This window comes from Stenella coeruleoalba (genome assembly GCF_951394435.1).
Source record: "Stenella coeruleoalba genome assembly, chromosome: 8".
Classification (NCBI taxonomy): Eukaryota; Metazoa; Chordata; class Mammalia; order Artiodactyla; family Delphinidae; genus Stenella; species Stenella coeruleoalba.
In genome coordinates, this window is record NC_137154.1 from 69,257,937 (window position 1) to 69,274,018 (window position 16,082).

A 16,082-nucleotide genomic window follows, 5' to 3' on the forward strand; every position below is an offset into this window, starting at 1 on the left:
AACACCCATCTATGATAAAGACTCTCCAGAAAGTGGGCATAGAGGGAACCTACCTAAACATAACAAAGGCCATATATGACAAACGCACGGCAAACATCACTCTCAATGGTGAAAAACTGAAAGCATTTCCTCTAAGATTAGGAACAAGACACGGATGTCCACTCTCGCCACTGTTACTCAACATAGCTTTGGAAGTCCTATCCATGGCAATCAGAGAAGAAAAAGAAATAAAGGGAATACAGATGGGAAAAGAAGAAGTAAAACTGTCACTGTTTGCAGATGACATGATACTATACATAGAAAATCCTAAAGATGCTACCAGAAAACTACTAGAGTTAATCAATGGATTTGGTAAAGTTGCAGGATACAAAATAATGCACAGAGATCTCTGCATTCATATACACTAATGATGAAAAATCTGAAAGAGAAATTAAGGAAACACTCCCATTTACCATTGCAACAAAAGAATAAAATACCTAGGAATAAACCTACCTAAGGAGACAAAAGACCTGTATGCAGAAAACTATAAGACACTGATGAAATAAATTACAGATGATATAAACAGATGGAGAGACATACCATGTTCTTGGATTGGAAGAATCAGTATTGTGAAAATGACGGTACTAACCAAAGCAATCTACAGATTCAATGCAATCCCTATCATATTACCAATGACATTTTTTACAGAACTAGAACAAAAAATCTTAAAATTTGTATGGAGACACAAAAGACCCCGAATAGCCAAAGCAGTCTTGAGGGAAAAAAACAGAGCTGGAGGAATCAGGCTCCCTGACTTCAGACTATACTATAAAGCTACCGTAATCAAGACAATATGGTACTGGCACAAAAACAGAGATATAGATCAGTGGAACAGGATACAAAGCCCAGAGATAAACTCATGCCAACTATGGTCAACTAATCTATGACAAAGGAGGCAAGGATATACAATGGAGAAAAGACAGTCTCTTCAGTAAGTTTTGCTGGGAAAACTGGACAACTACATGTAAAAGAATGAAATTAGAACACTCCCTAACACCATATACAAAAATAAGCTCAAAATGGATGAGAGACCTAAATGTAAGACTGGACACTATAAAACTCTTAGAGGAAAACATAGGAAGAACACTCTTTGACATAAATCACAGCAAGATCTTTTCTGATACACCTCCTAGAATAATGGAAATAAAAACAAAAATAAAGAAATGGGCCCTAATGAAACATAAAAGCTTTTGCACAGCAAAGGAAACTACAAACAAGACGAAAAAATAACCCTCAGAATGGGAGATAATATTTGCAAGTGAATCAACGGACAAAGGATTAATCTCCAAAATATATAAACAGCACATGCAGCTCAATTTAAAAAAAACAAACAACCCAATCCAAAAATGGGCATAAGGCCTAAATAGACATTTCTCCAAAGAAGACATTCAGATGACCAAGAAGCTCATGAAAAGCTGCTCAACATCACTAATTATTAGAGAAATGAAAATCAAAACTACAATAAGGTATCACCTCACACCAGTTAGAATGGACATCATCAGAAAATCTACAAACAACAAATGCTGGAGAGGGTGTGGAGAAAGGGGAACCCTGTTGCACTGTTGGTGGGAATGTAAATTGATACAGTCACTATGGAGAACAGTATGGAGGTTCCGTAAAAAACTAAAAATAGAATTACCATATGACCCAGCAATCCCACTACTGCATATATACCCTGAGAAAACCATAATTCAAAAAGATACATGCACCCCACTGTTCATTACAGCACTATTTACAAGAGCCAGGTCATGGAAGCAAACTAAATGCCCATTGACAGACGAATGGATAAAGAAGATGTGGTACATATATACAATGGAATATTACTCAGCCACAAAGAGGAACGAAACTGGGTCATTTGTAGAGACGTGGATGGACGTAGAGACTGTCATACAGAGTGAAGTAAGTCAGAAAGAGAAAAACAAATATCGTATATTAAAGCATATATGTGGAACCTAGAAAAATGGTACAGATGAACCGGTTTGCAGGTCAGAAATTGAGACACAGATGTAGAGAACAAACGTATGGACACCAAGGGGTGAAAGCAGCGGGGGAGCCAGGGTGGTGGTGGGATAAATTGGGAGATTGGGATTCACATATATACACTAATATATATAAAATGGATAACAAATAAGAACCTGCTGTATAAAAAAATAAATTAAATTAAATTAAAAAAAGAGAGAGACATTAGGGTTGATGTATTATGTAAAGAGAACCACTGTAAGTTTTAGGCAGGGCAGGAATGCTTATAAAGGTCTGTCTGGCTGAAAGATTGTCCCATGTCATCACTTTCTGGAATGCTGAGGAAAAATACAAGTCTAACCATACAGAGATTGCAATAAGCATAAATTAATTCTCTCAGCTGTGCTTGGCTGTATTATAGAAGTGCAGAATTCTCCTCAATATGCCTGTTTCAACACATTACAAGCATTTAAATAAATATTTTACTCCATCTACACACAGTGACACCATATGCATTATATTATCAATACTCTGTTCCCTTTAAAATTGCTAGAATATCTTAGATCCCCACCTGTCTTCTTCCTGGTGCCAAAGATTTATAGCTGGGGTTCCTCCTTTCTGGAAAGTGTAACGGGTTTACCATATGTGTTGGATCTCTGGGGTAGCAGACACATCAATCGTCTCCTCAATAGTCATTTCTTCCTTCTTTCTGCTAATTTAAGCCCTCAGGAAGCCCACAGACTTCTGATGGCCACCTCACTAGCTCACCACTTATGTGGCAACCACACTTTAGACTCAAACAGGGCACTAGCTGGGAATAAAAGCCAGCAAGGAACGTGCAGGCTGTTGCACTTAATATGAGGTATTGTGAGAGGCTGTTCACATGTCTGCACTGCCTTTTCAAGGGTAGGATCATATCTGTCCTGTGCATTTGTTATATCCTCAATATCTGGTTCATCACTGTATCCTCAGTCAAAGTACTTGGTTGGCACTTAGTAGTTGCTCAATGAATAGTCAATGAATGAATGAATACAACATAGCCAAAATGCTTATAAGTGGATAATTACCGTCTTTGGGGGGAAGCACGCCATGCAACTTGCAGGATCTTAGTTCCCTGACCAGGGATTGAACTCAGGCCACAGCAGTGAAAGCGCCAAGTCCTAACCATTGGACTACCAGGGAATTCCCAATTACCATCTTATTAAGATGCCCACTATGTAGATACATTCCCAAGTTTCTGGGTGAGAGCTAATCCATCATAAAGATAACACCAACCCATCCTATTATTACCCTCCTGGACATGCTCCATCAAGGGAGATGAAAGGAACAATGGTTTCTCAGTTCTGTGCTCAATGCTTCATGTAAATTATAGATATTATAATCCCCATTTTATAGGTAAGGCAATTGAGTCTCAGAGTGACTGATATTCTAAATTCGTAAGTGGCAGAGCTGGAATAAGAACTCCAAATCCAGTATACTCTTTCAACCACACCATAAACCTATGCAACGAAGTGGCCATGGTCTGTATTAGTAAAATGTAGGGCAGTTGTCCCCAACCTTTTTGGCACCAGGGACCAGTTTCGTGGAAGACAATATTTCCACGGACGGGGTGGGGTCTGGTTTAGGTGGTAATGTGAGCAATGGGGAGCGGCAGATGTAACTTCCCTCACTCGCCCACCACTCACCTCCTGCTGTGCAGCCCAGTTCCTAACAGGCCATGGACCAGTACCAGTCCATGGCCCAGGGGTTGGGAACCCCTGATCTAGGGGGTAGTATATTTTTCCCATTCCCTCACTTTTAGCCTGTGTGTGTCTTTAGATCTGAAGTGAGTCTCTTGCAGGCAGCATATATTTGGGTCTGGTTTTGTATCCATTCAGCCAGTCTACATCTTTTGATTGTAGCATTTGGTCCACTTATATTTAAAGTAATTATTGATAGATATCTATGTATTGCCATATTCTTAATTGCTTTTGGGTTGTTTTTGTAATCATTTTTGTTCCTTTTTTCTTCTTTGGCTCTCTTCCCCTATTTTAGATAGTGTCCTGGTCTGCCTCTGTTACTTATTCATATTATGATTCATTTATTTCCCCTTTTCTATTCCTATTTGGCAATAAATTACTCTGTCCTAAATTTGCCCCACATGGGGCTTTGTGTCAAGCAGTGTTTCTCAAACTTTAATGTGTGTATAAACTGCCTGCAAATCTAGTAAAAATGCAGATTCTGCCTCAGCATACCTGGGATGGAGCCTGAGAGGCTGCATTTCTGACAAGCTCCCAGGTGATGCCAATGCTTCTGGTCCTTGGATCACACTTTGTGTGGCAAGGGTGTAGATTATTGTTATATTCATTGGGAAATGGAAATCATTTTGGATGAAGAGCACTATGACCAAATAATGCTGATTCTTGTTGTATAAAGGCTGGATCAGTTAAAGCAGGTCAAATGGCAGTAACAAACAAACTGCAAAGTGGACATTGCCTGCCCGGAGTCTGCACAGGTGGTCAAATTGTAGTATGATCTTTTATAGTTATGTATATGTTTTTATGTAGGATATTTACAACCTTTCCTAGTTGGTTTTTATAACTTAACTTTTTAAAATGTAGTCTTTACAACTGTTCTATAAGATAGGAAAGGTATTAGCGTCGCTGGCACATGGAGTGCCCAATAAATGTTGGGTATTTTCATCCCCATTTTATAGATAAAGATGGAGCCTCAGAGAGGTTAACTGTTGGTCAAGCAGATGTCCAAACCTACATCTTCTGACTCCAGCTGCAAAGCTCTTCCCCAGCCCACCTAATCCTCCTCAACTGCTGTGTACATGTCTGGGTTGTAAACAATTTCCTTTTTTCCCGCTTTTCATTCAGACTTCCCTGTCTTTTTTTTAAGTATGTAACTCATGGTTTACACCCTCATGGCTTAATAAATATTAGTAATATTAATAAAAATCATATTAGCTGAAAAAGATTTAAAAGATGAAACAAAATTAATTTCCCTATTCTTTCCTCTCAATTCTCACTCTCCTTAAATAAATGGTCCAATTCCTCCCACCTCCGGATCTACCCACACACATTTTTTAAAAAATATTTATAGATTTTAAAAGCCTTTCCCAGCCCATCTTTCATCTCCTGCTGAGCACTCTTAATCTCACTTCTGTTACTGGCTGTAAATTATTCTGAGATATTATCACTTGTTAAGCTCTTGTGGTGTTTATGCCAGAGAGAGAGAAAGGCTAGTTGGCAGATGGTCAGATGGAAGTTTGATTACTTCTCTCCTTGCAGTGATTCCCTTTCTTCTGGACTTTATACATGAGAATTATTGAGGGCCCCCCACCCCAACTTTAATGCCAATCTCCCATATTGAATGTGGATAAAGATGAAAGGAACTCAGAAAACAGTGGAACTGGCCGGTGGGCGCCAGGCCTGGGCTCGGGCGCCAGGACGCCGAGGCAGAGAGGCGCGCTCCGGCGAGCCGGGCGGCCGGCGCCATGACGCTGTTCCACTTCGGTAACTGCTTTGCCGTGGCCTACCTCCCCTACTTCATCACCTACAAGTGCAGCGGCCTGTCCGAGTACAACGCCTTCTGGAAGTGCGTCCAGGCCGGGGTCACCTACCTCTTCGTGCAGCTGTGCAAGATGCTGTTCCTGGCCACTTTCTTTCCCACCTGGGAAGGCGGCGTCTATGACTTCATTGGGGAGTTCATGAAGGCCAGCGTGGATGTGGCAGACTTGATGGGCCTAAACCTTGTCATGTCCCGGAATGCCGGCAAGGGGGAATACAAGATCATGGTTGCTGCCCTGGGTTGGGCCACCACCGTCGAGCTCATTATGTCCCGCTGCATCCCTCTCTGGGTTGGAGCTCGGGGCATTGAGTTTGACTGGAAATACATCCAGATGAGAATTGACTCCAACATCAGTCTGGTCCATTACATCGTCGCATCTGCCCAGGTGTGGATGATAACACGCTACGACCTGTACCACACTTTCCGGCCAGCAGTCCTCCTACTGATGTTCCTTCCTTAGCGTCTACAAGGCCTTCGTCATGGAGACCTTCATCCATCTGTGTTCCCTGGACAGCTGGATGGCACTTCTGGACCGAGCGGTGGTGATGGAGCTGCTGGCCCTCAGCACCCTGGCCCTGTATGTCGCTGTTGTCAACGTGCAATCCTAGGCTTGGTGGCCCAGACTTTCACATACCTTTTCCCTGTCTCCAGGTTTCAGTGAAGTAAACAGTATTTGGAAAAAAAAGAAAACAGTGAAACTGTTACCATCAGAGAAACATCTTAAACTGCTCCAATCCTGAACGGCTTCCATTGCTTTTTAAGGGGCAGCACTGCATAGCGACCAGTCACACTAATGTTGTTACTGCCTAGGGGAAACTCTTCCTCTTGATCATTGCTTATTAATGTTCATTCCTAGTGGGGTAACAACACTAGAAGCTAAACCTATATACCTATCCCTAAGCCAACAAAATACAAAAGGACCTAATTAAAAATTAAACCCTGACTATATTCAATATCTTGTAATAACCTAGGATACAAAAACAGGAATGTGAAAAGATATCTGCACCCATGTTCATTCCAACATTACTTACAACAGCAAAGATTGGAAACAACCTAAGTTGGATAATGCGACTGTAATAAATATATATATGTATATATATAGGAAAAAAATTAAACCCCAAACACTAATAAACACATTTCAAAGGTTTTTTTGTTTGGTTTGGTTTGGTTTTGGTTTTGCCTCCTGCAGTCTGAGATGAATGTATTAAAATAAAAGCCACAAAAGAACATTTATGGCATGCTTTGTGCTAAGCATTGTCTTAGGAGTTTTAAACCTCACAACCTTTTGAGTACTTTTACTACATCCCTTTTAAAGATGAGAAAACTGACTTCTCAGGAGGTTGAGGAACTAACTCAAGGTCACAGAGTTGCTAAGCCAGAAATTTAAGCCCAGGCAGTTGGACTGTAGGTCCAATATCTTAACTATGATTCTATGCTATTTCCCAAGATGCCCAGATGTCGTTTGCCTGTGAGAATTTAAATGTAAACCTACAGCCTCTTTCAATTTTCAAAAATAAGAGAAACTCCCATTCAAAGCAGCTTAAGTAAAAGGTCAGGGAGAACTTAATGGCTCCTACCAGTAAGCTTTAGAAAGAGCTCACATCAGGGATGGCTGGATCCAGGCACTTGACAACTGTCAGGATTCTCTCTCTGTGTTCCTGGCTGAGTGTCAAACTTATTCTTTCAGACCAGCTTGTGGGTGACCACATGGTGGGAAATCTTGCTGGGGAATCTCCAGCTTCATAACATAACATGAGCTCAGAGAGTTAAATATTCATCCTGCTGACTCCAGTAAGAAAATTCCTGTGAAAGACTCTGATTGACCCAATTTAGATTATGTTCCTATCCTTGGGTCAATCTCAATGGCAAGGGAGATAGAGAACTGTGATTTGCCCAGTCTGGGTCACATGCCTACCCCTGTGGCCTGGAGGGCTGGGTCTGTATGAGAACAGGAGAGGAAGTTTCCTATATATAAAATAGCTGCTAATGTATCTAACATGGTTTTGGAGTTTGTAAGTGTTCTTTTTTTTTTTTTCTTTTTTGCTGTACGCGGGCCTCTCACTGTTGTGGCTTCTCCCGTTGTGGAGCACAGGCTCCGGACGCGCAGGCTCTGCCGCCGTGGCTCACAGGCCCAGCCGCTCCGCGGCATGTAGGGATCTTCCCGGACCGGGGCACGAACCCGTGTCCCCTTCATCCGCAGGGGTGCTCTCAACCACTGCGCCACCAGGGAAACCCTATAAGTGCTCTCTTTGATTCATGCCTTTGAGTCTCACAACCAGCCTGTGAAGAGGGCTGGTCAAGTATTACTAAGGAAACGGTGGTGAATTAAAGATGGCCGCAGATTTTTTTGTCACTTCATTGAGAGATGGCTTTCGTTTCCCCTTCACTTGAATTTGGGCTGGCCCTATGAAATTTAATCAGTACACTGTGGCAAAACTTACTATAACTATTTCTCAGCCTTGCCTTTAAAAGGACTCGCAGTTTTCACTTTCTTGCCCTGGAAATACTTATTCTTTGGACACCCTCTTGAAACTCAGCTAGTAAGAAGTCCAATCCACATGGAAGGGGCTCATGAAGGCACTTCAGTCAACAGTTGCAGCTAAGCTTTCAAATGACAATCAGGATCAACTGCTAGTCATAATGAGTGAGCCATTCTGGACATTCTGGGTTGGCTTGGTTGGCAACAGTAGAGAATCAAACTAGAAACTAAGGCTCATTGGCTTAGTGTCCTACAGCTGGAAAGTCTCAGAGTTATGATGCTAAACCAAACACTCTGACTCTAGGCCCACTGGGCTTTCTTGCCTCCTATTAAAACCATAACAAGTCGTAATTCAAAACCTTCAATTGTAAGATTTCTGCCCAGGATGGAGGTAGAGGAAGTGATGCACATAATTCATTCATTTATTCATTCATTTAACCAACATTTGAGAAGCTCTATGTGGCAGGCAACTGAACAAAATGCACTCCTGGTTCTTGAAGAATTCAGAGTCTAATCAACAGAGTGCCTAATAAACAGGTCATTTCAATAAGAATTGATAAGTGCCATGATGGGGAATGTGCAGGGTGCTCCTGGAAAACATGGTGGGCACTAAAACTAGCCCAAGACATGAAATAATGGGCACAACTTTTGTTGGGTGTGGGAGAGTATCTATGAATCTGTGTTGAGGATGTTGAAGAGGTATGTTTAGAATAAATACAGCTATTCATTAAGATAAATGTGACAGGAAACGGATAGGGAAGCAGGGAGGAAGAACCCCAGTATTTGGGATAAATACATGAACTCTAGTCTTGGTTGTACCCTTCCCTTATATGTGCTCTTGGCCAGGTCACTGAATTTCTCTGTAACTCAGCTTCCTTGTCTGTAAAACCAAGTTGGATCACACTATTTCTTCTTCATCTTCTTCCTCTTTTTTTTAACATAATGGTTTCTCTTCTTTCTTGATATTTTAAAAATTTTATTTATTTGGTTGCACTGGGTCTTAGTTGTGGCAGGGAGGCTCCTTAGTTGCAGCACATGGAGTCCTTAGTTGTGGCATACGAACTCTTAGTTGCAACATGCTTGTGGGATCTAGTTCCCTGACCAGGGATCGAACCTGGGCCCCCTGCATTGGGAGAGCAGAGTCTTATCCACTGTGCCACAACGGAAGTCCCCACACTATTTCTTCTTTGTGTACTTGACAGTTCCTTTCTCCAATTCCTTTAAGTCTTGGTGTTCCTCAGAGTTTGGTCCTTAGTTCATTGTGCTCTTCTCATTCTGCAAATTCTCCCTAAATGATCTCATCCACTTTTATAGCTTTGGTTATAACTCATATGGAAATGAAACCTGAGTCTATACGCTAGCCCAGTTTTGTGGGCTGTCTACCATTGTATTCCTCTTCTTGCTGCATGTCATTCCACAGGCACATGAAGCCCAACATGTCCAGAGCTGAGCTCATCACCTTGACCACTAAACTGACTCCCACTTCTGACTCCTCCCTTGGTTACTGGTGGCACCATAATAGTGCTCCTCAAGCCAATGACCGTGAAGTTAATTTCACTCTCCCTTTTCCTTTAAACTCACAAGCAATTGTTTGTCAAATACTGCTTATTTTGCCACCTAAATATTTCTGGAATTCATTCTTTTTTCAAGATATCCCAGAAACGGCTCAAATTTAAAATGTTCAAAACTTAACTCATTTTCCCTTCCCAAACCTGATCGTCTTCCTGTGTGTTCTAGGAGAATGTTATCCCCATCCACTCAGTTGCTAAATATGGAACTTGGGCATCACCATTGATTTCTCCCTCTTTTTTGCCTTCCATAACCAGATAACCATCAACTCCCGATGTCTGACCTCCTATTTGTCTCTTAAATCTATCCACTTATCCATTCTTATTGTGATCATCTTTCACTTCCTGCAGCAGAATCCTAACTGGCTTCCCTGCCTTGGCTTCAGTCTTAACTTCCTCTGACTTCTTCTCCACAATGAAGCCAGATCTGATCATATCAGCAACTTCCCTCTCCCCCACTCCCCATTTTCCAATTCTTTGATTCCTGGCATGTTTCACCCTCTAGACTACAAAATCTAGGATGGGGTCATAATCCATTCACCCTTGTCTCCCCTGCACCTAGCACACTGTACTTGGCACAGAATAGGTGCTCAATAAATATGAACCCGTGCTCATGCCCCTTTCTGACTCTCCGTTATTTACAGCAGATAAATCCTTGACATGTTCTAGGTGTGGCAGACCTCTGGAGGCACAGAGTATCATGATACGGTTCACTGTTGCACGAGTTGAAAGCTATCAGAAAATAACTGCAAAATCAACGTATCTACTAAACAAAAACAGACTCACAGACATAGAGAACAGACTAGTGGTTGGGGGGGGCAGGGTAGGGGAGGGAATGAATGGAAATCTGGGATTAGCAGAGACAAACTATTATATATAGGATGGATAAACAACAGGTCCTACTGTATAGCACAGGGAACTATATTCAACATCCTGTGACAAAGCATAACGAAAAACAATACGACAAAGAATATATGTGAATAACTGAGTCACTTTGCTGTACAGAAGAAATTAACACATTGTAAATCAACCATAGTTCAATAAAATTTAAAAAAATAAATAACTGCACCGTAATAGTACCACATGAATTGCACAGCCAGTACACAAAAGGATGCATATCCCAAGGAATCTTCATGATGGCACTAAAGACTAACGTCACCCTCATGGCTCTGGGTAAACGTGTTCCCCTTTCCGGACCTCTGTTCGCGATCTGCAAAATGAGCACGTTGTGAGAGGTGAGGTAAAACCCGTGAGCCGCCCCCGGTGTGAGAAATTACCGGGCTGATGGAGGGCCTGCGCGTGCGCGTGCGCAGGGAGCGGGCTTTCCGGCGCGGCCGTCCCGGCGGCCCCCGGAGGAGGCGGGACGAGGCGGGTTCCCGCGGTTCCGCCGCGCCATTGGCGGGCGGTTTGAATGACGGAAGTGACGGGAGCTCGGCGATGGCCGCCACGCAGGCGCACAAACGGCTGTTGGGAGGCTGGTGTGAGGCGGCCGCCGAGATCTTCTCTGTCTGTGCCGCGGTTCCTGAGTCCGGGGTCCCGTTTCCCGGGTGAGTGACGGCCGCGCCGGCTCCCCTGCGGCCGCGGGCGTGCACGACTCCCCGAGGCCGGGAACCGGGAGTGTGCTTTGGATGAAGGGGGTGCTGCGCACGCAGGACGGCCCGCGGTTCTCCGGCCTCGGCGGGCCGCGGGCCCCGGCTGGGGTCGGGCTGGGGTCGGGCAGGCGGCCGGGAGGAGCGCCGGCGCAGCGGGCACGCGCGTCCCGACCCAGACCCGCCTGCTTCGTGCGAGAGGTCACTCCGGGGCCTTTGGCGCGGGTGGCTTTGCGCGTCCTCCCGGGATCGGGTCTCGCGGGGTCCCTGAGCTTCCAAGTCAGGGCGGCCGGGAGGCCCTTCGCGGTCGCTACTGTGAATGCTTCTGGCTGCGTCCTGCCCACCCTGCCCCCCGGTCACCTGCGGAGTGGCCTCAATCCTGGTAGCCGTTTAAGAGCACTGCCTGGAATTGTTTCATGCGGAGAGCCTACTCTTTCTCGGTGTCTCTCACCTTTAATTTCTTAGATATTAAGTCCTGCCACAAACCCGAGCTTTTACAACAGTGGGGAATTTTGAATCTTTAATATTTAGAAAATATTTGGCAGTTTATATTCGTTAAGTCACATAATCATTAGAACAACCTGTTGGACACGATATTGTGATTCCCCTTATATAGTTTAAGGAAACGAGACCAAAGTGACTTAAGGGTCTTTCTTCTTTAAAGTGGTAGTGTTGGGCCTTGAACCCAGATCTTCTAAGTTTGGTATATGTGATTACGATGTGCCAGCTGCCATTTAATCCTCAGGACAAAGTCTTGCAAGATAAGTAGCATCACCTTTATTATTTGTCAGTTAGAATACATACAATTTGAAAATCCATATTGATATGAATAAATACTAAAGTGAGGGAATGGGGGAAACTCTTTCTTAGAGTAGGATTCCAGTTGGTAAGTGTAGAAGGAATAATGGAAATAGAGAATACCTTTTGACAAATGCCTTAGTAATTGTTTCAGGCAGTCATCAATGGATACTGAACTCAGTTGATAGAAGTATGGTGAGGAACATGATATTTATATAGCCTCAACTATCTCCACCAAATACTTAAAAAGGAAAAGTAGTATCTACAGTGGATAAACCTGTTAGACACCTCCTTAATCAAGTGATCAAAATTTGCATCATGTTAACATCACTTACCTCCTGGTGTGATGCACTGAGAAGGGTGCCTAGTGACTTCTGCAGTGGTCTTGGCAAAAATGCATAACCTTAGTCCAAACACAAGAAGGGATTAAACACATCCACATTGAGGGACAGTGTGCAAAATAACTGGCATCTTTTAAAAATGTCAAGATCTTGAGGGGAAAAAAAAAAACAGACTGAGGAAGGTCTCAGATTAGAGGAGTTGAAGGAGGCAAAACAACCTTGGCAGCCATTAGAACGTAATAATTCGTAGACCCTCAGCCCCAGTGTTCTGAAGTCTGTTTGCATGGATGCCTTCTATGGACTGCTCCTAGTTAATGACTGAGCCTGGTGTGGATGTGAAGGCAGGCCCGTTCCTAAGACAAAAGGGATTCTGGCTTAAGGACTCCCCAGAAGTCTTGCTGAACCTTCCTTAGACTGCGTGGCAGTCTAAGAGGCATCTATCCAACTTTCCCTTCCTCCTTCACTCAGTGTCTGACTTCCATGGAAGTCTGAAATGCTCCCATCTTTTACCAGCTCCCTCCCCATTTTCCCTCACACAGAATTTCCCCTAATAAAATCTTTGTGGGTTTCATCCTATCTTGGCATCTTGCAGGACCTAGAGTAACACAACAGTCAAAGGATATGTTTCCCTTGGCTTGGGTCCTGGTCCAGAAAATGGACCTCAGTGGGATAATTGATGAAATTTGAATACTGTCTGTAGATTAGTTAAAAGTATTGTGCTAGTGTTAATTTCCTGGTTTTGGTCATTGTACTACGGTTGACATTTAGAGAAGCTGGGAATTCTAAGTCAGATTATTTCCAAATAAGTTCAAAAATTAAGAAAATGATATACAAAAGAAAACAGTTATTCTATCACATGTTAGGAGGTAAAAATAACAAGTGTATTATGTTTTCCTGTAATCCTCTAGGAAATGAAATGGATGGATACTCAAAACACTGAAAAGTTAAGTTTTTTTCTTTTTTGTTGAGGTTTAACTTAGAATTAAATACACAAACCTAAGTGTACTGTTTGAGGAATCCTTACATATGTATACACCTGTTACACTTGTGTAAAATCATCATACGGATTAAAATATGGAATATTTCTAGTACTCCAGCAGGCTCCTTTGTGCCCCCTCCTTCTCAGTAGTCTCAGAAAGATGACTGACCCCTATTTTAACCTCTTTCATCATGGATTGGTCTTCCTTGTTTTTGAATTTCATGTAAATGGAATTTTATAATATGTCTCTTTTTTGCTTTTTTCTCCTTTGGTACTATGTGGGACTTATCAGAAATTAGTTTTAATAGTTTGAATATGAGTGATTTTTCAGAGACCTTCAGACAAATGAATAAAGATGCATTGTGAAAACAATTTAATCTTGCTCAATTTTTTCTTCTTTGTTTAGTTCTTACCTGTTTTTCAGTCCCCACTCGCAGAATATACTGGCTTAAACAGAATTTTCCTCACTCTATATATTTTAGCATTTCAGAAAGTTAGGAGCCATATGGAGTAAGAAAACGGGATCTTCCCTTGGTTCTGCCAGTAGATATTGTCACTTGGGTCAAGTCCTTTAACTTAAGAGGCCTTTGTTTCTTCTTGTCTAAAATAAAGAGAACAATTGGCACTTTTCCAAAGTTTTGTGCGTACATTACCAAAGCCTTGTGAGTATCAGCTGAGTGGGATGCACTGGAAAAGATTACTCCCTTTTTGGCATCAGATTGTAACAGTGACCACATATATGTATGTAGCACTTTACATGAATTAACTCATTGAATGAGTCATTCATTCATTCAGTCAACACACTGAAGGACCTGCTTACATGCAAGGCACTGTTTTTAGGCTATGCACATAAAACCATGAATAAGATCATTCCTGCCCTCATTGAGCTTACATTTTGGTGGAGAATTCATTGAGAAAGTATTAGTTGCTATTAGATAACCCCAGCTTCTTCTGGCTGCTGTTTTTACACCTGAGTGAAAGCAGTATCTATCCACAGCGTGTGAAATAATGCCTGGTAGTTGTTATTCATTGTTATTATTTTAATTTGAATACTAAAACTAAAAAAAAACTAGAGCCTCGGTCCTTTAATTGTTAGGAATCTAACTAGAAAGGGCAAGCTGTAATTGATGAAAAACGAGAGGAAGGTGATACCAAGATAGCATAAGGTTAGTCCCCATATGAATGTGAAGGTAATATTCATTACAGGTGGGCAAGTCAGGAATGAGTGGTAGGTGGGTGGAACAAGAATCACTGGAGGGCAGCTTCAAGGAGAAGTGGTGCTTAAGCTTCGGAAAGGGAATTCCCTGGTGGTCCAGTGGTTAGGACTCTGCACTTCCATTGCAGGGGGGCCCAGGTTCGATCCCTGGTCGGGAAACTAAGATCCCACATGCTGCAGTGCAACAAGCCCACGTGCTGCAGTTACTGAGCCTGCGCGCCACAACTACAGAGCCCTTGCACGACACCTGCTGAGCCCTCACTCTCTGGAGCCTGTGCACCACAACTAGAGATAAGCCCGCACGGCACAACAAAGAGCCCTCACACTGCAACGAAATATCCCATGTGCTGCAACTAAGACCTGATGCAGCCAACAAACAAATTGCTATTTGTAAATAAGTTGGACTTAGTTTACCCAAACTATTTTATTTGCAAGTACACAGCCCTTTAAATGATAAAAAATATTAATATGAATTTTAAAAATTATTCTAATCTTTGCTGCCCTACTTTAATAGATATATATTTTTTAAAAATCAGAACCTTCATATTTAAAGTACTACATGAAAATGAAGAGAAAGGTGGTGAATGCCGCCGGCAAGCTGAGATTGAGTCCTAATGAGGAAGCCTTCATTTTAAAGGAAGATTATGAAAGAAGACGAAAACTAAGATTGCTACAGGTAAGATTTATTTGGAACATAGTGTCAAATTCTTTGTCTTCCCCAAATTATCAGTATTTTTTACATTAGAGTGTTTTAAATAAAATGTCGCATTTAACAGTCTTTTCTGGCTGTACAAGAGCCCTGGTTCTTGCGTATTAACAAGTTTTGGAACATTTGAAAAGTATGATGAAACAGTAAATAAATTGAAGAAGAGTTTGAGGATAAGGACTGACTCAGTAATTATTAGGAAATAGTTCATTTTTTGAGATTATTAAATATTTAGCAACATTTTTCTTTTCTTCTTTATATATATGTATGTGTGTGTGTGTGTGTGTATATATATATATATATATATATAACATATATATGCAATACTTATTTCCCAAGATCTTCCCCCAATAAATTTGCAGAATACATCATCTGACATAAAGGCAAAAAAAAAAACCCAAAAAACAAAAAAAACCCAAACAAAAAAACCTATGAATCAATACAAAAACATAGGCCAACATCCCAACCCCATTGCTGAAAACAGTTCATTTTAAAAATCATATGTAACTGATGAAGATTCGAGCAAGAATATTTGAATGACTTTGAAGGAGATTTACTTCTTCAAAGATAATTAGCTACTGAAATAAATTTATTCAGAAGTTGTCTATTCTTCGTCTCTAGGAGTCTTTTTAGAGTTACGTAGTTAAGTCTTTGTGAAACATTTTAGGTGCCGTTCTGTCTAGAATTGGGGATGATGTATTACAGATACGGAATTCTCATCTAGATCTTTCTGTACTTGTCTGGGCTATAAATTTTATTGAATCATGCTTACCAATTTAGCCTCTTGTATGGTATTAGAATGATAATGGCAGTCCGATTAGATCTCTGGGGAGGGAACATAATTGCTAATCAT

The 16,082-nt window shown here is 41.8% G+C and overlaps 1 protein-coding gene and 1 pseudogene across 12 annotated transcripts in view; both read left to right on the forward strand.

Moving 5' to 3' along the window:
* The first annotated feature begins 4,978 nt into the window (after window positions 1-4,978).
* On the forward strand, window positions 4,979-6,199 carry LOC307190749 (BOS complex subunit TMEM147-like; annotated as a pseudogene). Its single transcript has one exon. The product of its transcript is annotated as a BOS complex subunit TMEM147-like (transcript).
* A 4,818-nt stretch (window positions 6,200-11,017) lies between these two features.
* The window catches only part of CEP295 (centrosomal protein 295), a 48,321-nt gene continuing 43,256 nt past the window's right edge, over window positions 11,018-16,082 (forward strand). For 10 of the 11 annotated variants that reach the window (XR_013829328.1, XM_079928554.1, XM_079928563.1 and 7 more), the window contains exons 1-2: window positions 11,018-11,147; window positions 15,060-15,199. Coding sequence is in view for 10 of the 11 variants with exons in the window: in XM_079928554.1 (XP_079784680.1) it covers window positions 15,083-15,199 (117 nt within the window). In the remaining variant the exon portion in view is untranslated. Of the gene's footprint in view, window positions 11,148-13,236; window positions 13,272-15,059; window positions 15,200-16,082 lie in introns of all 11 variants that reach the window. The other variant, XM_079928564.1, reaches the window with a different exon arrangement.